General features: G+C 35.3%; 1 protein-coding gene across 3 annotated transcripts in view; it reads left to right on the top strand.

The window, feature by feature from the left end:
- RNF13 (ring finger protein 13) overlaps positions 1–26,703 on the top strand; it is a 136,351-nt gene that overhangs the window by 100,013 nt on the left and 9,635 nt on the right. For all 3 annotated transcript variants that reach the window (XM_019748856.3, XM_088794063.1, XM_074333758.2), the window contains 2 exons: positions 2,053–2,158; positions 10,956–11,049. In XM_019748856.3, the coding sequence (XP_019604415.3) occupies positions 2,053–2,158; positions 10,956–11,049 (200 nt within the window). The remainder of the gene's footprint in view (positions 1–2,052; positions 2,159–10,955; positions 11,050–26,703) is intronic.

Here is a 26,703-nt window from a genome sequence, read left to right as displayed (position 1 = left end):
AGCATTAATAGGACATACAGAACATTGGATTTAGAACCTAGGCATCTGAATCCTAACATGCTTACTAGAAAACTCTGAGCTTGATATCCATAGCTGTGGTTACACACACAGGAAGTTTCCAATAAAGTCTCTTAATTCTGGTTCACTGAGTCTTCCTGCTTTGTTCTTTTAGCTTCTCTCACCGAGCTGTGCCATTCATTTCTGAGCAAGCCTGGGAGGTGTCTCCTAGAACAGTGTTTATTTGTTTATCTCATTCAGGCCAAAAGTGCCTTAGGAAGTCATTAACATCAAAGGAGAAGAAAAACAATAGTCTGGGAACTACTATTCTCATGTGACCTACAAATGTCTCATGTGAGCTTTGCTGTGCCTGAGATATTTAGGTGCTACAATGGGTTGAATTTCGGATATGCAGTCGTCTGGTTTCTGAACCGCCACCAGCCTTAACGGACAGGAGGTTGGTGGGGGTGGTGTACGGAGGCTGCCAAGGACCAGCGCCTCAAGGAACGGCTGCCTTGTACAGTGGCCCCACCCTTACCATTATGTCTCAGCCCTGGTGTGGGGTGGTTTCAGAGGCTTTGTGCCAAGAGCAAGGACAGTATTTGCAGAGCTGGCCTCATGCCAGCTCTGGTATTAAATAGAGCAGCCCAGCTCCTGCTTTTCTCTTTTTATACTGGTGATGTATCACTTTAGTATTTTGTTTCAAGATACAAAAACGCATGTAATTCTTTTATCGTCCCTTATTCTGCTGGAAAGTGATTGAAGTAAAAAGCTACTTTTATTGTAGCAATCTTAGCTGTTTTGGAGGATATTTAAATTATTGGGGAAAAATTCCTGGTACGTATTTTGGTTTTGTTTCTGGAGAAGCTTGATAGAGTTTCTTGGATGTGAAATAATAAATAATAGCATGAAGACTTAAAAATCGCTTTGGAGTAGAAGTCATTTGCCTGCATGTACTACGGTGTCCTAAGCATCTCTATATGGGAAGGGAGTCAACCAATTTTTATTTTCTTCTATAAAATTGAAAATTTTTGTTTTGCATTTAATCCTGTGTTCTGAAGTACCTGGCTTTGCTACCTAAGAAACCACCCAGCAGTGGGTAGCAGACCAGTGTCGCTGGCACCGTGTGAGTCATGTAGCTTAGTCGTCCGATGGAGAAATCAGTCATATTACTGACCAGTATACAGAACCTTCCGTAGACTTAGGACGTTTTCTAATGCAGGATTTTGCTGCCATGTAAAATTTGCTCATGCAACACAAATAGCGTGCCTATTCTGATCCCAGTTTCATTTCATGAGTCCCTGTCAGTATTTATAATAGCAATACCACAGTAACAATAGCATGGTTAATAACAAAGGGAAATGAGGCAGGTAGCATTCTCTACCCCTCCCCTGACAACATACATATTTTTGTAGGTTTTTTTTTTTTCCAGTTAAGTAATGGAGAAGATGGAGAATAGAGAGGAAGCGACAACTGTGAATTCCTTACCAGTTTTCCATTCCATATCTCACAGATAATGTATAGTCCAGAGGCTGTGTCCGTCGTATCTGGTACGATGAGTTCATGTAAAGCATATAGGGAGGAGGGAGTATATTTTCCTCAGTGATGCCTCCAGCGTTGAAGGAGGAGCTGGTGAACAGTAATTTGGTTGTGGTGGAGGTTCTTGTTCACATACTACCCGAGGTACTGGCATTTCTTAATGCTGATTTTGCCTATAAAATATGCATACTTTGCCCAGGTTGCTAAATTAAGTAAATAACAGGTTTCCAGGATGGACATTGTAAGTATTGATTGGCTGATTTCCACTACCCAGTCTAAAAGCTTCTTTTAATTATATAGGCAAGTTATTTTGGCAAATATGTAAAATAGACTTAAATAAAGATGGAAAAATCATCCCTTAAGTTGTTAGCAATCATGTTAAAAAATGAGATGTGTCTAGTGGATTAAATTATAATGTCTAAATGCTTTTTAAAAAAATATCTTCTTTAATTTTGATTAGATCATAATTTGGCAACTCTTAATATTTCTCATTTACTAATTTTTGTTTTCTTCCAGGGGCCACCTTATCTTAGTTCCAGAATTTAGCCTTCCTCTGGAATACTACCTAATCCCCTTCCTTATCATAGTGGGCATCTGTCTCATCTTGATAGTCATTTTCATGGTAGGTACATTCATTTAAATACTTTAAAAAAATAGTATGGATGGCTCTAGAAAACAATGTATTGAATGAGAAAAGCCTTACATGGAAGCCTTATATTGTATGAGTCCATTTGTAGAGCTGGTTCGGGAAGAGACAAAGATAATCTGTGTAGAGAAGAAAAAACTCAGACCAGTGATTGCTTCTTGGGGGCTAACATTTACTGAGCAGAGTACGAGGGAGCTTTCGGGGGTTCTGGTCATGTTCTGTATCTTGAGAGGGGTTTGGGTTGTACTAATGCCTGAATCACCAGACTGTATATTTAAATTTTGTGCATTTTATTGCATGTAAATTTTACCTAAAAAGAAAAAATTTTTAAAAAATAATAAACTCTAAGTAATGACATATATGCTGAAGTGTTTTGGGAGAAGTAGACTGATACCTGCAACTTTGTAAATAATTAAAATGAAAAAAGATATATTGATGAGCAAGATAGAGGGATGGATAGATATGTGATAAAAAGTAGTATAGTAGTAAAATGTTAATTGTAGAATCTAGGTAGTGGATATATGGGTATTTATTATAAAATTATTTCAATGCTTCTCTATGTTTGAAAATTTTTCTATTAAAATGTAAATAAAAGATAGTATGAGGGCTTGAGGTTAAGGGGACAAAACAGTTCTTACCACTGTATGGTCCCAGGCCTCTAGGCAGGTCTGTGAGGTTAAAATTATTTTCATAATAATACCAAGGTATTATGTGCCTTTGTCACTGTCATTCTCTCGGGGTTTATAGTGGCGGTTCCTAGAGGCTATTATATGGTATGCGATATCAAAACAAATTGAAGGCAGAAGCAGATATGAGAATCCTTCTGTATTCCATTAAGATAGATACTAAGAGATTTGCAAAGATGTAAAACAATCCCACAATTCTCACTAACTTTTTTTGTTTTTCATAAAGAATATTTATATTAACATCCAATAAGTTTATTATTGTATTGAATTTATAGATTAATTTAAAAATTAAATCCCAAATCTTTGAAATGTTCAGTCTTCCTATGATGCTATGGTATTTCTTTTCATTTATTTAGGTCTTTCATATCTATCAGTTTAATAATTTTTTTTTCTGGAAACATTTTACATGTCTTTTGTTAGACTTTTTTGAAATTACATTTTCTAGTTGGCTATCACTAGGCTATAACATTACTGATTTTTTTCCACAAATTTCAATTTTGGAATAACATTACAATTTACAGAAAAATCACAAAGAAGAGAGTTCCTGTACATTTTTCATCTAGCTTCCCCATTGTTAACATTGTAAATGACCAGGGTCCATTTGTGAAAACTAAGACGCTGACGTTGGTACATTATCAGTAACTAAACCCCTGACTTTGTATGGATTTCACCATTTTTCCATTAATGAACCCAGACCAGGGTACCCCATTGTATTTAGTTATCACGTCTTCCCAGTCTCCTCTGATCTATGACAGTTTCTCAGTCTCTTCTTATTTTTCATGACCTTGACAGTCTTAAGGAATCCTGGTCAGGTATCCTGTAGAATGTCCCTCAGACTGATGTTTTTCTTGTGATTAGACTGGGTTACAGGATTAAAAGAATATGAGAGATGAAATGCCCTTTTCGTCATTTCATGTCGAGGTATGTTATATCTGCATAACATCACTAATGATGTTAACCTTCCTCCTTGGTTAAGCTAATGTTTGCCAGGTTTTTCTTGTTCTCTATTCTGTTCTTCCTTTGGAAGTGAGATACTAAGTGTAGCCCACCCTAAAGATGGAGAGAGGTAAGGATTAAGCTCTACTTCCTGGGAGTGGGAGTGAGTAACTACATATATTATTTAGACTATATGGATTCTTTTGTAGGGAAGATTGATCTCTTCTTGGCATTTATTTATTCAATCATTTGTTTGTATTAATAGGTACTCATGTATGTTTATACTTTGGGTTATAATCCAGTACTACATTATTTTTCTTGTTTAAATTGTTTGAGCTTTGGCCATCTGGAACTGTTAGGCTTGCTCCTAAGTCCGTTTAATTTGATTCATCCTTTTGTTTTAAGCACTTCTTTAGTGTCTGGTACCATAAGAAGTTTCAGGCTCATCTTATATTTTTCTTGCCCCAGCCCTAGAGTCAGACATTTCTCCAAAGAACCCTGGTTTCTTTTATTGAAGAGTTTTACTTAGCAATCATGATTTGGACATTATTGATTTTTATGTATTAATTTTATATCTATAAACTTGCTGAATTCTCCTGTTCTGATAATTTGAATTAGTTGATTCTCTTGGGTTTTCAGTGTAGAAGCAAGGGAGTATAGAAAGTTGGAACAACAAACAAACAAAAAATACTCCTGGCAGACTGGGAATAGAAGTAAATACCCTTAAGCTAATAAAGATTATTGACTGAAAACTTAAACATCATTAAATGGTGAATTACTAGAAATTCCTTGAAATTCAGGAATGAAAAAAGGATGCGTATTGTTGTACCTTCTATTTGCATTGTATTATATTTTCTGGTAAAACCAGCAAAAAAAGCAGTATAAGGATTAGAAATAAAGAAACCAAAATTTTATTTGCTTTTTTTTTTTTTTTTTTAATAATGAGTGAGTGCTGAATTATGTCTTTCTTCTATCTGTTGTAACGGTCATTGGTTTTTCTCTCTTTTACTCTATTCTTATGTTGGATTACATTAATATGTTTTATAAATTTGTATTTTGGGGATAAACAATTTGATTATGATGTATAAATTTTATCTTTGCGTTTTGGATTATTCAGGTTTCTAATATGGGTCAGTCAGTTTTACACACTTGGATATAAATACAAAAATCCTAAATAAAATATTAGAAATCTGAATGTGCAGGTAAGAGAAGGGTTTTAATTTTATCGAGCTAGAATAATGTTGACATCAGAACTAGAGCACTGTTGGTAGGATGTTAAATGGAATAGCTACTCTAACAATTCTTCAAAAATTTAAATATAAATTACCATATGATCTAGCAATTCCACTTCTGAGTATATATATACCCCAAAGAATTGAAAGTAGGGAGTCGAAACTATGTTCATAGCAGCACTATTTGCTATAGCCAAAGGTGGAAGCAACCCACTTGTCCATCGATGGATGAGTCAATAAACAAAATGTGGTACACACATACAATGGGATATTATTCAGCCTTAAAAAGGAAGTTCTGACACATACTATAACGTGGATGAACCTTGAGGACCTTCTGCTAAGTGAATAAGCCAGTCACAAAAGGACAAATAACTGTATGATTCTATTTATATGTGGTATCTAGCATAGTTAGATTCAGAGACAGAAAGTAGAATGATAGTCCTCATGGGCTGTATGGAAGGGAGAATGGGGAATTATTGTTTAACAGGTACAGAGTTTCAATTATGCAAGATGAAAAGAGTTTTATGGATGGATGGTGGTGATCATAGCACAACAATTGGAAAGTACTTAACGCCACAGAACTGTACACTTAAAAATGGTTAAGACAGTAAATTCTGTTGTTCGTATTTTACTATATTTTAAATAACATAAAAATAAGTAGACAGGATAAAACTAGCCCCATAAAAACTGAAGCTTTTCCTTATTTTCTATTTTCTAAAATAGTTTTTTTACAAAATTGGAATTATCTGTTACTTGACTTTTTGGTGAAGGTTGCCTTTAAAATCATGTAGATCTACCGACCTTTGTTACAGTTACATGGACATTCAGATGGTTGTCTACTTTATAAAATTAATGTGAAATTGTCTGTTTTCAAATATAGTGGCATAAAGTGATTTATAATGTTTATATACTTATATAACAATGTAAAGAGAATTTTACTATATCTGTGGCATTAGTGCTCTTTATTCATATCCATCTGTGCCTTGCACAATGTTGTCAGAAGTTGAACTGTTTTTGCCTTTCAAAGAAGTAGACTTTGAGGGTTTTTTCTCCTTTCATTCAACAAATATTTTTTCTGCACCTAGGATGAACTAGGCACTGCTCTAGGGTCTGAAGTTTCATCATTAACAAAATAGGTAAAAAATCCCTGATGTCAAGCAGCTTACATTCCAGTGGAATTGATATTCTAAATCTTCACTTTTGTTTTTATCAATCTCATGAATTTCTGCTGTTAGCATCATTATTTCTTTTTTTCTACTTTTGTTTGGATATATTGCTTTTCATTTTTCTAGCTTGTTCAGCTGAAAGCTTATTAATTTTTTTCTTTCTAGTAATATACATTTAGGTTATAAATTTCTCTTTAACAATCACTTTAGCTATAACTCATACATTTTGATAAGGAGTATTTTTATTTAGTTTAAGTTAAAATTTTTTTTATTGTTTTATATGTGTTTCTTTACCACTCTTGATGTCTCCACGCATGTGAAGGGGGAACTCAGTTACTGTAACTCCTCGCCCTTCCCTCCCCTTTCACTCATTTGGTCTTAGAGGAGGTGAAGTATCTTACTGGTGTGTGGTGTGGTACATTTGGGAAGAATAAATTACAGCGTGCTTGACTCAGCTCCACCTCTTTCTCCGGACCAATCTGTCTTCCACTCCTCCAGAACTGGTTCTGCAATTCTGAAGGAGGGTGAAGGGAAGGCCTACTTCATTCCAGACTTGTCTTTGTCTTTGTATCTGGGTAAGTCAGGCACTCTAAGTCTGTGGTTCAGTAAAAGGTTCTATTTCTTTCTCCACTGAATTAGGTACTCTACTTACCTCCATCTGCTAGTTCATCTTCTTATTTCTCAAGTTAATTAGAATACAGGTGGCAAAGAGGCATGCTTTTTATAAGGGCCCCTCAGAAACTCAAATATCCATTATGATTTCTTCTGTGACTTGTTGACTACTTTAAAAGTTTTAAATGTTCAAAGTATGTATTTTTTCCGTATCTTTTTTTCTATTGATTTCTAATTCAATTGCATTGTTAGAAAAAATTGTATGTTATGGATTGTTTGGTTATTTCCAAATAACTTGCTTTTTGGTTATATGTTATGAACGTTCCCCTTGTGTAAAAAGAATTGTGGCTTTCAAAGTTCCATATATGTCCATCTGTTTGAGTTTGTACATTTGTTTAGTCTTTTTTTATTTTTTTTAACGTTTTATATATTTAAGTGTGTTTTTTCTAGGACCCATCAGCTCCAAGTCAAGTAGTTGTTTTAATCTAATTGTGGAGGGTGCAGGACACAGTGGCCCATGCAGGTATCGAACCAACAACCTTGAGTTAAGAGCACTGTGCTCTAACCAACTAAGCTAACCGGCCTCCCCCTACTCTTTTTTTTTTTTTTTTAACTATGTTTAAAATAGCTTTATTGAAATATCCACATAACATAAAATTGACTCATTTTAAGTGTACAGATTGATTTTTTTTTTGTATGTTCACAGAATTGTGCATTCATCACAATTGTCTATAGTTTTTTGCACTCTTCTATTTTCTAAAGCAGTGCTAGGCAATAAAACAATATTGTGAATCACTTTTATTATAATTTAAAATTTTCAACTAGCCATATTTAAAAAGGTATAAAAAACAGGTGAGATTAATTTAAATACTGTATTTAACCTAATAAATCTAAAATGTATTTCAACATTCAATGAGTATAAATAATTATAAAATATTTTTACATTCTTTTTGTACTAAGTCTTTGCAATCTGGTGTGTATTTTATACCTTTATAACAAATCTCAGTTGAGCCTAGTCACACTTCAAATGCTCAGAGTCACATGTACTAGGTGGCCACCCTATTAGATAGTATATGTCTATAGTCTTTAAATTTTTTGTCTGCTTGAACTATAAATTACTGAGCTTGTGCATTTGTATATTTCTCTCCTAATTTTGTCATTTTCTAGGTGAAATGTCCTTTTTATCATTGTCATGACTATCCCCTAATGATTTTTGTCTTAAATTCCATTTTACTTGATATACTATCTTTTCTTTTGCTTAGTATTGGCATAGTATCTTTGTCACTTAATTTTTTACCTTTATATTTGTCTTAATATGTTACTAAATTTTAATCTTGTGTCTTCTAAATAGCATATGGTTGAAATTTTTATTTATCCAATATAATACACTCTTTTAAAATGGTGAATTTAATCCATTTACATTTTTATGATTACACATATATTTGGACTAATTTCTATTGTTTACATTTTTGTTAATTCTGTTTTTTTTTCTTTTGTGCAAATTTGAGTTACTCAACTTTTATGTATTCTCATTCTCTCTCTGTCTCTCTCCCACTGGTGTGAAAGCTTACATGGTGTTTTATTGGTCACTGTTAATTTATTTCAAAACATTTATTGATGTGTGATTAGCATATAATAAACTGCATATACTTAAATTGTATAATTCGGCAAGTTTTGACATATGTATCTGTGAAACCACCACCATAATCAACAAAATATCGATCAGCTCAAAAAGTTTCCTCATCTTCCTTGGTAATACCTCTCTCTAACCCCTTCCAATTTCCCCTTCATGTCCCACTCAACTTTATCCCTAGGCAGCCACAGATCTGCCTTTGGTCACTATTGAATTTCTACAACTTTATATATTATACACAGAATCATAAATTATGTACTCTCTTGTGTCTGCCTTCTTTATCTCAGAATAATTATTGTGAGATTCATATATGTCATTGAGTACATTGATTATTTCTCTTTTTTTGAGAGAAAAATGCTCGATATATTTATTAGATAACGAGGTCATATGAGTAAATAAGAACATTGAAACCTTGATAGCCAAATGCAAAAGAGCACAGGTAGGTAATGTATGGTCAGGAAAATAGAATCAATGATCAAAATACGGTAAAAAAAGAAACCCAAAACACAGTGATCCTCCTTGTAAGTGAAGTTAGGTAAATGAAAACAACAAAGTGGCCACATTTTTCACTTTGTAAATTGAATTTAAAAATAGGTATTACTCTATTCTCTTTTTTCAATTATAGTTGACATTCAGTATTATTTTATGTTAGTTTCAGGTGTCCAGTGTAGTAGTTAGACATTTATATATTTATGAAGTGATGCCCCCTGGTAAGTCTAGTACCCCCCTGGCACTATACATAGTTATTACATTATTATTGACTATATTCCCTCTATTGTACTTTACATCCCCATGACTCTTTTGTAACTACCAATTTGTACTTCTTAATCCCTCCACCTTTTTCACACACATCCTTTACCCCCTGCCCCATCTGGTAACCATGAGTTTTTTTTCTCTGTGAGTCTTTTTCTGTTTTTTATTTTTTTTATTTTGTTGTTTAAATTCTACATATAAGTGAAATCATATGGTATTTGTCTCTCTCTGTCTGACTTATTTCACTTAACGTAATACCCATCAGGTCCATCCATGTTGTTGCATATTCATTTCTTTTTATAGCTGAGTTATATTCCATTGTATGAATATACCACAGTTTTATTTACCCATTTATATGTTGATGGACATTTGGGTTGTATCTAGTTTTTGGCTATTACAAATAAAGCTGACATGTATATTTGGGCATGGACGTTTGTGTACAAGTTATTATATGGATATATGCTTTCATTTCTATTGGGTAAATATATGTAGGAGTGGGATGATTGGGTCATATGGTAAATGTATGTTTAAATTTATAAGAAACCACTCAACTGTTTTTCAATGTGGTGGTACCATTTTACAATCCTACCATTATTGTATTAGAGTACCAGTTTCTCCATTTCCTTGACAATACTTGGTATAGTCAGTTTTTTTACTTTTAGTCATTCTAATAAGCGTATAGTGGTATTTGTAATTTGAACTTTTGTTTTACTATGAACTAATTTATTGAGCATCTCTTCAAATGTTTATTTGCCAACCGTATATCTTCTATGGTGAAATGTTTATTAGAATATTTTGCCGTTTTTTTTATATTGGGTTGCTTGTTTTCTTATTATTGAGTTTTGAGTTCTTTTTCTACTCCGGATACAAATCCCTTACCAGATACACAGTTTACAAATATTTGTAACTGTGACTTGTCATTTGTTGCTTTACAGTGTCATTTGAGGATAGAAATCCTTAACATTTGTCAAGATTTTCTTTTATAGATGTTGCTTTTGGCATTTGGTTATGGCTTTGTGGGCTTCCTTTTTATTCTTGCAAGCATAGTAATTTATAGTTGAAGACATTTGTAGTAGAGGTGTTCTGTAGTTTGTTGTTGGAACTGACAGTGCAGTGACTAATAAGTGTATGTTTGAAAATTTTTTTAGTTTACAACTTACAGGAATTTCAACCCTCTCTATCTTCTTGAACCAGTGGAGTCTTAGAACCTATAGTTTACCATTTGTATTTTTGCAAACAATTATATGTTATTTATAATGTTTCTGTCAGAGTAAATTAAAGATAATTTGGGTCAATGAATAAAAATTCAAAGACCGTGTTTCTCCGAAAACAAGACCTAGCCAGACAATCAACTCTAATGTGTCTTTTGGCCCAAAAATTAATATAAGACCTGGTGTTATGTTGTGTTATGTTTTGTTATGTTATGTTATGTTATGTTATGTTATGTTATGCTATGTTAGACCCAGTCTTACAGTAAAATAAGACTTGGTCTCATAATTAATTTTTGGTCCAAAAGATGCATTAGAGCTGATTGTCTGGGTAGGTCTTATTTTCTGGGAAACACGGGAATAATTTAATGGAGGGAATTAATCATAAATGCGGTTTAATACTTTTAATAATATTGCCATTAGGATTTAAGTAAATTGAATTGATTTGCAGCAGCTATCCAGAGACTTAAAAGATATTTGTTATTTTAATGGCCATTTTCTGTTTGTATGTTTAATATCTGATTCCTTTTTTCCCTTTTACTTTTAGATCACAAAATTTGTCCAAGATAGACATAGAGCTAGAAGAAATAGACTTCGTAAAGATCAACTTAAGAAACTCCCTGTACATAAATTCAAAAAAGGTAAGTGAATACTTTTAGTTTCTAAATAGTCACCTTTGTTTATTAAATAATACACGGGGACCATACTCTTCATACTACCTGTTGAGTCCTTGCCATGCGCTGTGCCTAACGGTAATGACTGAGTGCGTGTGGGAGGTGCGCTTTGCTGTGGCACAGCCTCGTGAGGGCAAACAGGGCACGTGGGCAGCAGAGAATTTAAAAACAGTAATGAAACTGACCGAAATGCTTTTTATTATCACCGTATGCCGCAGTTTTAAGCATCAGTAGATTAAATACTTCTCTGTGCCAGGGTAGCCTGCTCCCACTGACCTTCCCACTCTCTCCCACCGTACACCAGTGTGGCTTTTCTTTTTATTTTCTAGCAATGTCTTTCTCAGAGCAGAGGTTTTTAATTTTAATGAAGTCCCTCTTACCAGTTTTTTCTTTCATGGATCATTCTTTTGGTTATGTGCCTAAAAACTCATTGTCAAACCCAAGGTCACCTAGATTTTCTGTGTTATCTTCTAGAAGTTTTGTAGTTTGCCTTTTATATTTAGGTGTATAATCCATTGTTAGTTATTTTTTGGGAATGGTGTAAGGTCTGTGTCCAGATTTTTTTTTTTTAATATTTCTTTTTATTCTGGTAAAGTATGTATATAACATAAAATTTGTCATTTTAACCATTTTAACTCAGTGGTATTAATTACATTCGCAATGTTTTTGCAACATTACCACTATCTATTTCTAACTTTTTCATCACTCTAGAAACTCTGTACCCCTTAAACAATAACTTCCTATTCCCGCCTCCCGCCAGTCTCTGGTAATTTACCTCTAATCTTCCCCTTCTGTCAGTAAGAATTTGCCTGTTCTAGGTATTTCATATAAGTGGAGTAATATAATATTTGTCCTTTTGTATCTGGTTTATTTTGCTTAACATTATGTTTTCATGGGTTACCCGTGATGTAACATGTTTCAGAATTTCATTGCTTTTTATGGCTGGATAGAATTCGATCCTAGGTTTTTGCCACTTTCTGTTTATCCATTTATCTGCTGATGGACACTTGGGTGGCTTCTACCTTTTGGTTACTGTGAATAATGTTGCAATGAAAATTGGTGTAAAAGTGTATGTTTGAGTTCTCGGATACAGTTCTTTTGAGTACATACCTAAGAATGGTATGACTGGGTCCTATGTTAACCCTATGTTTAACTTTTTGAGAAACTGCCATACTGCCTTCCACAGCCACTGCACTATTTTACTTTCCCAGCAGGAATGCACAGGGGATCTTATTTCTCCACATCCTTGTCAATGCCCTTGGAAGCACAAAAGTTTTTCATAAAATGCAGTCCAATTTCTCTGTTCTTTTTTTTTTTGTTAATGCTTTTTGTGTCATAATTAAGAATATATTGCCAAGTCCTAGGAAATGAAGATTTACCTTTATTTTTCTTCTAAGAGTTTTATAGTTTTAGCTCATACTATGTCTTTAATCAGTTTTGAGTTAATTTTTATATATAGTGTGAGGTAGGGCTCCAGCTTTATTATTTTGCATGTGGAAATGCAGTTGTCCCAGCACCATTTGTTAAAGAGACTATTATTGAATTATCTTTTACCTTTGTCAAAAATATTGGCCATAGATGTATGGGTTTAGTTTTAGACTCTCACATCTGTTCCCGTGGTCTGTATGTCTGCTTATGCCAGTACCACTCACTTTTGGTTACTCTAGATTTGCAGTATATATTAAAATTAGAAAGTATGAGTCCTCCAACTTTGTTCTTTTTTCCCCGAGGTTTCTTGGCTATTCAGAATCCTTTGCAATTCCATTTGAATTTGAGGATCAAATTCTCCATTTCTGTAAAAAAAAAAAAAAAAAAGGCTATTAGAATTTTAATAGTGATTATGATGAATTTGTAGACTGCTTATGGAAATATTGACATCTTAACAATAGTAAGTCTTCCAATTCATGAACATGGAATGTCTTTCCATTTATTTAGGTGTTCTTTAATTTCTTTTATGAATGTCTTAGTTTTCAGTGTACAAATCTTTCGCCTCCTTCGTTAGATGTTTTCTTAGGTTGTGTTTTTTTAGATGCTACTGCAAATGGAATTGCTTTCTTAATTTCCTTTTTGGATTGTTCATTGCTGGTGTCTAGAGAATCCCAACTGATTTTTATATGTGGATCTTGTAATCTGCAACTTGGCTGAATTTATTAGCTCTAGCAGCTTTCTTGTAGGTTCTTTGAGATTTTCTATGTGCAAGATCATGTCATCTGTGAATAAACATAGTTTGGATTGCTTTTATTTCTTTTTCTTGTCCAGCTGCTCTGGGTAGAACCTCCAGTACAATGTTAAATAGCAGTGGTAAAAGTTTGTACCTTTGTTTTGTTCCTAACTTAGGAGGAAAGCTTTCAGACTTTCACCATTGAGTAGGATATTCGTTATGTGATTTTCAAAGTGCCCTTTATTATGCTGATATTATGCTCTCTTTTATAAAGATTCATTTTTTTTCATGTCCACCTGTTGTGGCACCATTTGTTAAAAAGACCGTCGTTTCTCCCTTGCTCTGCTGTCAAGGAGCAGTTGACTGTATTTGTGTGGATCTATTTCTTGGCTTTCTATTTTGTCCCATTTATCTGTCTGTCTGCTCTTTCAGCAATTCCATACTGTCTTGATTATTGTAGCCTTTAGGAAGTTTTGAAGTAGGGTAGTGTCGGTCCTTCAACTTTCTTATTCATCTTCAATATTGTATTGGCAGTTCTGGTCTTTTGCCTTTCCATATAAACTTTTGAATCAGTTTGTCAATATCCAAAAAAGAAAAAAAATTCTGGTATTCGGACTGGGATTGCCTTGAATCTCTGCTGATGGTTTATAATTTTAATATACACTATTGGATTCAATTTACTAAAATTCTATTGAGGATTTATCTATGTTCATGAGAAATATTAGTCAGTACTTTTCCTTTCTTGTAATGTTTTTGTCTGGTTTTTGTATTTGGGCATGAATTAGAAGTAGTCCTTCCGCTTCTGTTTTCTAGAACAGGTTGTAAAGAATTGGTATCAGTTTCTTCTTGTGTGAGTTTTGTTAGATTATGTCTTTCATTGAATTAGTCCACTTCATCTGTTATCAAATTTGTAGGCATACAGTTGTTCATATTGTTTCTTTATTGTCCTTTTAATATACATGGAATCAGTAGTGATGGCCCCTTTTTCATTTCTGATATTGGTAATTTGTTTTCTTTTAGCCTGAACAGTATAGATATTACTGGTCTTTTCAAGGAACCACCATTTTTTAAAAATGATTTTTTTATTTTTCAATTACAGTTGACGTACAACATTTTATTAATTTCAGGTGTACAACACAGTGATTAGACATTTATATAATTTACAAAGTGATCACCCCAATAAATCGAGCACTCATCTGACACCATACATAGTTATTATAATATTATTGACTATATATTCTTTATGCTATACTTTACATCCCCATGACTGTTTTGTAACTACCATTTTGAACTTCTTAATCTCCCCTTTTTCAAAGCTGGCAATTGTCAAAATGTTCTCTGTAGCTATGAATCTGTTTCTGTTTCATTTGTTTGTTTATTCTGTTCTTTATAGTCCACATATAGGTGAAATCATAGTGGCATTTGTCTTTGTCTGACTTACTCCATTCAGTATAGTACCCTCTAGGTCCATCTATATTGTTGCAAATGGCAAGATTTCATTCTTTTTTATGGCCAAGTAATATTCCACTGTATATATTAATATGTACCACCACCTCTTTATCCATTCATCCATTGATGGACACCCAGGTTGCCTCCACATCTTAGCTATTGTAAACAATGCTGCAATGAATGTATGGATGCACGTGTCTCTGCAAAGTAGTGTTTTGGGTTTCTTTGGGTAGATACCCAGAAGTGGAATGGCTGGCTTCCTTGTCTCTTGTTATAGCCTTTGTTTTAAAGTCTGTTTTGTTTGGTATAAGTGTTGCTACCCCAGCTTTATTTTTAAGTTTCATTTTCATGAAATAATTTCTTTCCATTCCTTTACTTTTAGTCTGTGTTTCTTTTGCTGTGAAGTGAGTCTCTTGTAGGCAGCATATGTAAGGGTCTTGTTTTCTTATTCATTCAGCTACCCTATATCTTTTGATTGGAGCATTAATCCTTTTACATTTAAAGTAATTGTTGATAGATATGTAGTTATTGCCATTTTATTATTCAAATTTTTAAAAATCTTCTCTTCCTCTTCCTCCTCTTCCGCCTCCAGGAAATCCCCTAATACTCCTTTAAATACTGGTTTGGTGGTGGTGAACTCCTTTAGCTTTTTCTTGTCTGGGAAACTCTTTGTCCTTCGATTCTAAATGATAGCTTTGCTTGGTGAGTAATCTTCGTTGTAGGTCATTGCTTTTCATCACTTTGAATATTTTGTTGCAATCCCTTCTGGCCTGCAAAGTTTCTGTTAAGAAATCAGCTGACTGTCTTATGGGGAGCTCCTTTGTAGATAACTAACTGCTTTTCTCTTGCTGCTTTTAAGATTCTCTCTTTGTCTTTAACCTTTGGCATTTTAATTATGATGTGTCTTAGTGTGGGCCTGTTTGGGTTCTCTTGTTTAGGACTCTCTGTGCTTCCTGGGCTTGTATGTCTATTTCCTTCACCAGGTCAGGGAAGTTTTCTGTTATTATTTCTTCAAATACGTTATCAATTCCTTGTTCTCTCTCTTCTCCTTCTGGTACCCCAATGATGCAAATGTTGGTATGCTTGATTTTGTCCCAGAGGCCTTTTAAACTATCCTAATATTTTTGGATTCTTCCTTTTTGTTGTTGTTCTCTTTGGGTGTTTTCTGCTACCTTATCTTCTAAATCGCTGATTCAGTCCTCTACTCCATCTAATCTACTGTTGATTCCTTCTAATGTAGTCTTTATTTCAGTTATTGTATTCTTCATTTCTGAATGGTTCTTTATGTTTCCTATCTTTTTGTTGAAGTTCTCCCTGCGATCATTGAGCATCCTCATAACAAGTGTTTTGAACTCTGCATCTCATAGATTGCTTGTCTGGTTGTTTAGTTGGTTTTTTTTGGAGCTTTGTTCTGTTCTTTTATTTGGGTCATGTTTGTTTCTCTCTCCATTTTGGCTGCCTCCCTGTGTTTGTTTCTATGTATTAGGTAGGGCTGCTATATCTTCTGTCTTAGTGGAGTGGCCTTATATATATAGTAGGTTTTCTGTGGATTCCAGTGTGTGCAGTGTCCCTGATCACCTGAGCCAGGTGCTCCAGGTGTGTCCCTTGTGTGGGTTGTGTGCCCTCCCATTGTAGTTGAGCCTTGGTTGCTGTTTGCGTGTTAGTGGGAGGAATTGACCTTTAGGCTGATTGGTTGTGAGGACTGGCTGTGACTACAGTGGAGGAGCTGTTGTGCAGGGGCTGACCCTATGGAGCAGATTCACTTTAGTTGGGCTCTGGTGTTTGTCCAGTCTGCCTTTGGGTGTGTCTTTTTGCGGAGGTGCTTGTGTGGTGCTCTGGTGTGGTCTGAAGCTGGCCATTAGGTGTATTGGTTCTAGGGCCTCTTGGCAAAAGCTCTGTTTCAGGCCAAGTTCAACCACAGCCCGTGCCCTGCCTGGGGCCACCTGTCATGAGCCACAAAGCAATCTACAGATGGCAGCCACCCATGCTGGGCTTGGAGGTGCCTCTCGAGGGCAAGCTGCGAACAGGGTGGCTGCTACTAGTGCTTGTCTGGGGCTGCTCAGCAAGATGTGTTGGTGCATGTGAACCTTTGAGAGATTTTAAGTAAGTGCTCAGCATGAGCCAAGACAGGCCATCTGTATGATTTTTAGTTTCTCCATTGTGGTCTGGGTCTTCAAGTCGGGTGGGGCAGGGTCTCAGGGAAACACCAGGGCAGAGCGAACGGTGTTAGCTAGGTTGATGGAGACTAAGATATGGTCCCCACCTGCATGTGCAGGAAGGGTGAGGGAGGGTTCAACAAAGGAACAATGGCTCCTGTCAGCACTTCTGTCTGGGAGAAAGCTGCCCCGCCAGCCCTCACTTGAAGCCAGACAATTCACTTCCTCCCTATATGTCCCTAGCACCTTTCAAGCTGCTGGCCCACCATAGCAAGTGAGTCCATCAGCGAGTGAATCTGTGCACAGGCCCTTTAAGAGGAGTGCCTGGGACTGTAGCAGCCCTTGTCTCACTCAGCCACAATCTCTGCTGGTTTTCACAGCTGGAAGTTCTGGAGACTTCTCTTCCTGGCACTGGAACCCTAGGCTGGGGAGCCTGGTTTGGGGCTGGGACCCCTCACTCCTCTGGGGGTCCTCCACAGCTGAGCTATCCCTCCTGATTTTTAACTGCTACACGTGGGTGTGAGACTAGCTCATTCCATATCTTTGCCTCTTACCAGTCCTGAGGTGGCTTCTTCTGTGTATGCTTAGTTGTAGTGTTTCTGTTCAGCTGGACTTCAGGCGTTTCTCAATGATGGTTGTTCCATAGTTTAGTTGTAATTTTGATGTGGTCGTGAGAAGAAGCAAGCACCTTGTTTACCTACTCCACCATGTTGACCAGAAATCTCAAGAACCAGCTTTGTGTTTCATTGATTTTTCTCCGTTGATTTCCTGTTTTCATTGATTTCTCTTCTAATTTTTATTTCTTGTGATGTTTTTGGATTTAATTTGCTCTTCATTTTCTAGTTTCTTAAGGATTAATGATTTAACTCTTCTTTACACACACACACACACACACACACACACACACACATCCATTGCTATAAATTCCCCCCTAAGCATTGCTTTCATTGCATTCCACAAATTTTGATAAGGTTTAATTTCATTTAGTTAAAATAGTTTAAAATTTCTTTTGAGGTTTCTCCTTTGATCCATGTGTTATTTAGAAGTGTGTTGTTCAATCTCTAAGTATTTGGGGATTTTCCAGCCCTCTTTTTGATACTGATTTTTAGTTTCTCCATTGTGGTCTGAGAGCAGATATTGTATCATTTCTTTTAAATTTGTTTTATGGCCCAGAATTTTCATCTATCTTTGTGAATGTTCCATGTGAACTTGAAAAAAATACATATAGCGTTTCCTCAAATAATGTCATTTGTTTCAATGCTGTTTCATTAGTGTTGATGAAATACCTTAGGAACTTATATCTTATTTATAACTTACTTATATCTATTAGCCTATGGTAAAACTGGTTTTGTTATATGTCATTTCACTTAAAGTTGCTGCATCTATCAATGTTAAGTGAGGAATTACTGTATTCTGCTTCTGATTGGATGAAACTATACCCAGTTGATTGCTGTTGCTGTTGAGTTAAACTCTATCCTTACTTATCATGGTTTCTAGTTTTCTTGTATCTTTGTCTGGTTTTGGTATCACGGTAATGATGGCCCCATAAAATGGGTTTGTGAGTATTTCCTCCTCTGCTTTTTTAGAAGAGATTGAGATGGATTGGTCTTAATTCTTTTTTAAATATTTGGTAGAATTTATCAGGTAAGCCATCTGGTCCTGGGTTTTTCTTTATTGGGAGGTTTTTGATTACTACTTCAATCTCTTCACTAATTATAGGTCTGTTCGGATTTTTACTTCTTCATGATTCAGTTTTGGTAGGTTTTACAATTCTAGGAATTTATCCATATTTTCTCAGTTATTTAATTTGTTGGCATATATAATTGTTCATAGAAGTCTCTTAATCCTCTTTATTTTTGTGACATCAGTTGTAATATCTCCTCTTTCATGTATAATTTTAGCTATGAGTCTTCTCTTTTTTTTAGTTATTCTAGCTAGTGGTTTGTCAATATTGTTGATCTTTTCAGTGAACCAACTTTTGGTTTCATTGATGTTTTCCCACTTTTTATGCTCTATTTCATTTATTTCTGCTCTAATCTTTCATATTTCCCTCCTTCCACTAATTTTGGGCTTAGTTTCTTCTTCCTTTTCTAGTTCCTTGAGGTTAGGTTAGATTATTGATTTGAGATCTTTCTTCTTTTGCTGTATCTCATAAGTTTGGTATGTTTTCATTTTTCTTTGTCTCCAGATATTTTCTAAATTTCCTTCTGATTCCTTTTTTGAACCATTAGTTATTTAAGAATATATTATCCATTATTTGTGGATTTAATTTTAAATTTGTTAATATTTGTTTTGTGGCCTAATATGTGGTTTACCTTGGAGAATAGAATGTTCCATGTGCTCTTGAGATGAATGTATATTCTGCTGTTGTTGGGTGGAGTGTTCTGTTATATGTGTTTGGTACAATTGGCCTATATTGTTCACATCTCCTGTGTCCTTACTTAACTTCTGTGTGGTTGTTCTACCATATCTGATACTGGGGTTTTTAAGTTTCCTACTACTGTTGTGTTGCTGTCTCTATTTCTGGCTTTAGTCTGTCAATGTTTTCTCCATATATTTGGGTACTCTAATGTTAGGTTGTGTATATATTTATAATTGTTACAGCTTCCTGGTGAACTGATGTTTTATTATTATATAACATCTTAGTCTCCTGTGATAAGAATTTGTCTTAAACTCTATTTTGTCTGATATTTCTGTGGTCACCCCTGCTCTCTTTAGGCTCCCATTGGCATGGAATATCTTTTTCCAGCCTTTCATTTCTACCCTACATGTGTACTTAGATCTAAAATAAATCTCTTGTAAACAGCATATAGTTGGATCTTGTTTTTTTTGTTCATTCAGCCAATCTGTGTCTTTTAATTGGTTCATTTAATCCATTTACATTTAAAGTAATTACTACTAGGGAAGGACTTACTATTGCCATGTTTTTAATTATTTTCTGTCTTGTAGCTTTTTTGTTTCTTTTTTCTCCTCTTGCTATCTTCCTTTGTGTTTTCTTGATCTTTTTTGTAGTGACACGTTTTGATTTCCTTCTCATTTGCCTTTTTGTATATTCTTTCAATATTTTTTGTGTGGTTACTACTGTAATTACATAAAATGTCTTCTAGTTATGAAATATACTTTAAACTAATAACAACTTAACTTCTGTAATATACAAAAATTACTTTTTACACCTCTGCTTTGTCCCATGTTGTTATTGATTACACAAATTATATTGCACATATCTATTTACATTGACTTATAATTACTTTTTATGCTTTAAAAATTTTTTATATCAGATTTATATGTAATTTACTTACATAAGTTTCAATATATTATTCTGTATTTGTCCATATATTTACCTTTACCAGGGAATTTTATATTTTCATATGTTTTTGTATTGTTTTTTATTGTCCTTTTGCTTCAACTTGTAGGGCTCTTTTGAACATTTCTAGTAGCATAGGACTCATGGTGATGAACTTTCTGTTTTATTTTTTTCTAATCTGTCAAAGTGTTAATTTCTCCTTTATTTTAGAAAGAAATGTTTTACTGGATATAATATTCTTGTTTGGCAGTTATTTTCATTCAGCACTTCAAAATATATCTTCCCACTCCCTTCTCCTTCAAAAGTTTCTGCAGACAAATCTGATAATCTAAAAGTAATTCCTTTGTATGTGATAAGGTGCTTTTCTCTTGCTACTTTCAATATTTGTTATTTGCAACGTTAGACAGTTGGATTATACTGTGTCTTGAGGTATCTTGAAACTTATCCTAGTAGAGCTCTATGGGTTTCTTGAATTTGTAAGTCCATTTCTCTCCTTAGATTTGGGAAATTTCAGGCCATTATTTCTTCAAATAAGTTCTCTGCTCCTTTCTCTTCCTTCTTCTTGTAGGACTCCTGTAATGCATATGTTGTTCAGCTTGATGGTGTCCCATAAGTCCCTTAGGCGCTCTTCGTTTTATTCACTTTAAAAAAATTTTTGCTCCACTTCCTTGGTAATTTCAAAGTACTGTCTTCAAGTTTGCTGATTCGTTCTTCTGCTTGATAAAACCTGCTGTTGAATCCCTCTGTAAAAATTTTCAATTCAGGTATTGTATTTATTCTTCAGTTCCAGAACTTGGTTCTTTATAGTTTCTCTCTCTTTGTTGACATTACTTTCTTTTCATGCATCATTTTCCTGATTTTTATCTATTTGTCTGTCTGTGCTCCATTTTAATTCATTGAGGATTCTTTTGACAGTGCTTTTGTTTTTTCTCCCCCATCTGCCCTCCCCTTTGGCAACCATCAGCTTTTTCTCTATATATGTAGATCTGTTTCTGTTTTGTTTTGTTTATTCATTTATTTTGTGGGGTTTTTTTATTTCACAGATAAGTGAAATCATACAGTATTTGTCCTTCTCTGTCTGACTTATTTCACTTAGCATAATATCCTCTAGATCCATTCATGTTATCACAAATGGCTAGAATTCATTCTTTTTTATTGCAGAGTGAAATATATGTATATATAGTTTTGTTTTTTAATCTTGCAAAGTCTTAATTTCTCCTTTGTTTTAGAAAGAAATTTTTTTACTGGGTATAATATTCTTCTTTGACAGTTATTCTCATTTGGTACTTCAAATATACTGGAGGTGCCAAAAAAATGTATACAAGTGGACACTTGGGTCAGCATTGCTCAAGCAGTACTTTGTCAAAATCAGAAGTGTCTGGATGCTTGATGGTAACCACTTTGAGCACCTCTTGTGATGGCATAAGTCAAATGTGACTTGTATTCATCTTTTGTTATCAGTCTATATTGAGTATTACAATTTTAATACAGTTTTCCTTTCTTAAAATATGTATACTTTTTTTGGCACCCTCTGTATACATACACACACACGCACACACGCCACATCTTTATCCATTCATCTATTTATGGACATCTAGGTTGCTTCCATATCTTGGCTATTACTAATAATGCTGCAGTGAACATAGGAGTACATATATCTTTTCAAATTAGTGTTTTTGTTTTCTTCTGATGAATACCCAGAAGTGGAATTGCTGGACCGTATGCCAGCTCTACTTTTCAATTTTTGAGGAATATCCATACTGTTTTCCATAGTGGCTGTACCAATTTACATTCCCACCAACAGTGTACAAGGATTCTCTTTTCCCCACATCCTTGCCAGTACTTGTTATTTGTTGATTTTTTGATGAAAGCTATTCTGACAGATGTAAGGTGATAGCTTATTTTTGTTTTAATTTGCATTTCCCTGATAATTAGTAATTTTGAGCACCTTTTCATATGTCAGTTAGCCATCTTTATGTCCTCTTTGGAGAAATGGCTATTCAGGTCTACTGCCCATGTCTTTAATTGGATTGTTTGTTTTTTTTTTTGGTGTTAAGTTGTATGAGTTCCATATACATTTTGGATATTAACCCCTTATTAGATGTATCATTTGTGAACATCTTCTCTCATTCTGTTTTTTGCACTTCACAGTGCAAAAAACTTTTTTATTTCATGTAGTCCCATTTGTTTATTTTTTTCCTTGTGTTATCCTTGTTCAAGGAGACATACCATATTTTGCTGTGTATAATGTGCTCCAATGTATAACGCGCACCCACGTTTTTGGCCCAAACTTTCAGGGAAAAAAATCTTTCATTTTAATTTTTTAATTTAAATTTGTGTTTGTTTATATTTAGGTACTTGTTTTTTTGTATTATAAAGGAATTTTAGCACTTATTTTTTAACATGTTATGGTACAAGAAATTTTATGTAACACATAATTACAAAACACAAGAATAGATACAAGGTACAAGAAATTGTATGTACCGGTAACAAATTTATGATATTTACACATCATAGAAGGCCAAGAACTCTTCATCGCTGCAAGTTTGTCGTGAGTTCAACAAAATTGATTATTGTATTCCAGGGTGTTATTTTGCATGTGTATATTGTTATTGATTTCTAGAGCTACACTTTTAACTCAGAAGCATAAATAAAAGAATTAAAAACATTTATATAGATACAGAATTCGTACTACCCATGTATAATGGTCATCCTTATTTTTCCCTCACAAATTTGGGCAAAAAAAGTAATCATTATACACAGCAAAATACAGCATTCAGAAAGATATTGCTAAGAGTGATGTCACAGAGTTTACTGCCTACATTTTCTACTAGGAGTTTTATGGTTTCCATTCTTGAATCCATTTTGAGTTAATTTTTGTATATGGTGTAAGAAATTGGTCCAGTTTCATCTTTTTGCATGTCTATCTGTCCAATTTTCTCAACACCATTTATTGAAGGGACTATCTTTACCCTATTGTACATTCTTGGCTCTTTGGTTGTAGATTAATTGGCCATATAAGCAAGAATTTATTTCTGGGCTCTATTCTTCTACATACCTGTTTTTATACCAGTACCACACTGTTCTGATTATTGTAGTTTTGTAATACAGTTTGAAATCTGGGAGTATGATACCTCTAAATTTGTTCTTTCTCAAGTTTTCTTTGGCTAGTCATGGTCTTTTGTGGTTCCATATAAATTTTATGGTTCATGCTAGTTCTGAGAAGAATGCCATTGGTATTTAATAAGAATTGCAGTCAATCTGTAGATTGCTTCAGGTAGTAAGGACATTTTAACAATATCAGTCCTTCCAATCCATGAGCACAGTATATTCTTCCCTTTATTTGTATCCTCTTCAATTTTTTTAATGTCTTATTATTTTCAGAGTACAGGTCTTTTGCCTCTTTGGATAAATTTATTGACAGTACTCTTTAATTTTTTGGCAATTCATACATTTTCATTTCTTTAGATTTGGTTTCTGGAGATTTAGTTTGTTACTTAAAGTGCCATGGTTCTGTTTCTGTATATATCTTGTATTCTTTTCTTATTGGAATTTTGGCATTTCAAGAGTCATTCACCTCTCCAGACTTTGCAGTCTGCTTTCAAACACATAGGACTTTTCCACTCGACACATTCTGGGTATGCGTCCTCTTGTGCTTGTGCATGTTATCTACTTGAAGAGGTTTCCCTGTTTCTATTCAGGAGCTTCCCCCGATGTCTGTGTGTGATTTTGCAGCCTCTGTGCTATAGTAAATTGTGATACTGGAGCTCTACCCAGTGTGTGTCTGTAGTACTGCAGACTCTTGTGCATGGTTGATCCTCTTTGCTCTCAGACCCCCAGTCTGGGCGTCATTCTTGTAAATACTTGGATGTGTCAAGGCGTACATTCTGCACCTTTCCCTCCCTAGGTAGAAGGCAGGACTTGAGGGTTTCCTCCCAAAGGTGCCCGCCAGCGGGGAGAGGCTCTGGTGCAAGAGAGTGGACAATGTTATGAATATTCTTCCTGGGCTTTTATGCTGTTGGTGTCACCCTTGCCTGGGGTGCAAGGACCTTTTAACTGTTTGTTTGGGTTTCTGACAGAGGCATTTGATCTGTTTGTTATTCTTAAGTCTGTGTCTCCATGGCGGAAGGTGGACCTAGGCTTCCTGTTCTGCCATCTTGCTTATACCACTCCTCTCCTTCACTTTTGAAGTGAAGAGTACAGATTTCTGTGTTAGTGGTTTTTATTCCTCTTACCACTAAATATTTCACTCCACTCCCTACTTGCTTGAATGGTTTCTGAAGAGAACTGAATGTTATTCTTCTCTTTGTCCTGTATAGGTATGATTTTTTTTTAACTCTGGGTTCTTCCAAGATTATTTTTTTGTCTTCAGTTTTTTGCAGTTTGAATATGATGTGTCTAGGTGCGTTTTGGCATTATCCTGCTTGGTGTTCTCTGATTTTTCTGGATCTCTGTTTTGCTGTCTTACATTAACATGGGGAAATTTTCAGTCATTATTGCTTCAAATATTGCTTCTTCTCTTTCTGGTATTCCTATTATGAATATGATGCACCGTGTTTTAATTGTCCTACAGTTCTTTGATTCGCCCCCTCTCTCTTATTACCTATGTCTAGTCCCCAAATCTATGAGTTTTCAAAATGATGATTGGATCTGATCATTTCTGTCCATTTTTGTTGTCACTGTGTTGTGCGAGCCCACATCAGTTTATTACTGGAATCGGGAGTCAAGCAGGTCTGTCTTCCTGTCTCCAGGTTCGCTTCTGCGTCTTAGGCCAGGGCCCCTCAGCACGTTGGTGAAGAATTTGTAAGATGTATTTTCACACGTCAATCAATCATTCCCTGCTTGAAAGCTTTCAGTGGCCTTTCCTGCCTAAGAGATCACATCAGCCCTCATCTTGATATCAGAGCTTTTTATAATTCGGCTCCCCCATACTCATCCAATCTCACTTTCCACTACTCCTTATTTCTAACCTTGCATAACTTTGACACTGCCGTGTTCATTTCTTCTCTGCAATGCTTTTAACTGTTTACTCTTCCAGTAGTGTCTTTTCCTCCTTAGTTTTCCTAAATCCCTTTTATCTTGAAGGCCTGACCCTAGTCCCTCTCTAAGAACTCTTCTCCAGTATCTCCTGGTACAATAAGCACATCTTTCTGTCTTCTGATTATCAATAGGCACAGTATTTATTTCCTCTGTGCAAACATTATATTCCATATAGGACTTTGTTGCATATTTTCTTGTCTTGAGAGTTGGCTGGCACATTCAATATTGAATTAAGATGGTAAAATCTGAGGCCAGTCTTACTCCATCAGTTATAGATATGTAGAATTTGTCTGTTACATAAAAATATTTAGCTTTATGTGATTAGGTCCTCCACTTAGCAGTTGGAGGCCGAAATCAGGATTTCCTGGGACTTATTCACATTCCTTCAGTAAATATTGACAGAGTACTTTTACTATGTGTCAGGCACTGTTCTAGGTCTCAGAGAAACAGCAATAAACATAACAGAGAAACAAAAACTGCCTTTGTGGGGACAACCAGACAAATAAGAAGTAAAGTCACAAAGCAATAAATGGGATGAGTGATGGAGGAGGGGATGGGATGCTATTTTAGATAAGACGGGAAGACCTCTCTGAGGGGGACACTTGGAACTGAGATCTAAATGAAGTGAGAAAATAGACAGTTGGGGGAGGGGAGGAGAGAACTTCGCAGGCCAAGGAATAGCAAGTGCAGAGGCCCTGAGGCAACAGTGTGTTTGATCTATTCAGGGCAGAGTAAAGAGAATGCGGCTAAAGTGTGTAGTGGTCCAGAGGGGGCGTGGTTAGAGATGAGATCAGTGAGACAGATGGGGTGGCAGATCCCGCCATGGCAAGGACTTGTGACTTTATTGTGCGACATGGTAAAACTTGAATGGGTTTTGAGCAGAAGAATGACATGCTCAGATAACTGTGGAAAAGGGTCCCTCACACTGAGGACTGGAACAGACTAGGTGTTGACAGGGTGAGTCCACGTGGCAGGATCCAGGTAAGAGGCAGATGGTTCCTTGGTAACCGTCCACCGGGAAAGGAACAAATGCTTGTGGCATCTATTATTCTGCATGTATTTATTGGGAGCGTCCTCTATACCACACACGAAGTCAACACTTACGGATATAATGGTGAGTAAAAGCCATAGTCCATCGACTCAGAAAGCTAAGACTATATAACCAGAGTTCAGTCCAACCAGTGGTAGTTGATATTTGTTCTGTGTTGAACTTTTCAAGGGAAAGGTGTTCTGAATTTACTCTTCAAAAGTAAATCAGAAAAGGGAATATTTCTCAGTTCCTCTAAGGCAGTGCTTTTCATAATGGCCACAAAACAGTAACGTAATGTGGTTCCAAACTGGGTAGGAGTTACTGTTGTGGCTGTGGCTCCAGAGAGAACGCTACACTCTTCACTTACTTGAAGATGAACTGTTTTATCATTTCATGTGTAAAAATAGAGATCGCAAGGTCTGCACTGTAGCTTTGAGGGGTTGAGGGGACTGAGAGCTGGATCCACAGGTTAGTTTGTGTC

The sequence above is a fragment of the Rhinolophus sinicus genome, chromosome 17, assembly GCF_057876585.1.
Source record: "Rhinolophus sinicus isolate RSI-liver-muscle chromosome 17, RSI-T2T, whole genome shotgun sequence".
NCBI lineage: Eukaryota > Metazoa > Chordata > Mammalia > Chiroptera > Rhinolophidae > Rhinolophus > Rhinolophus sinicus.
Note: the sequence above shows the minus strand (reverse complement) of the source record. Positions and strands in the feature narration are given on the sequence as shown.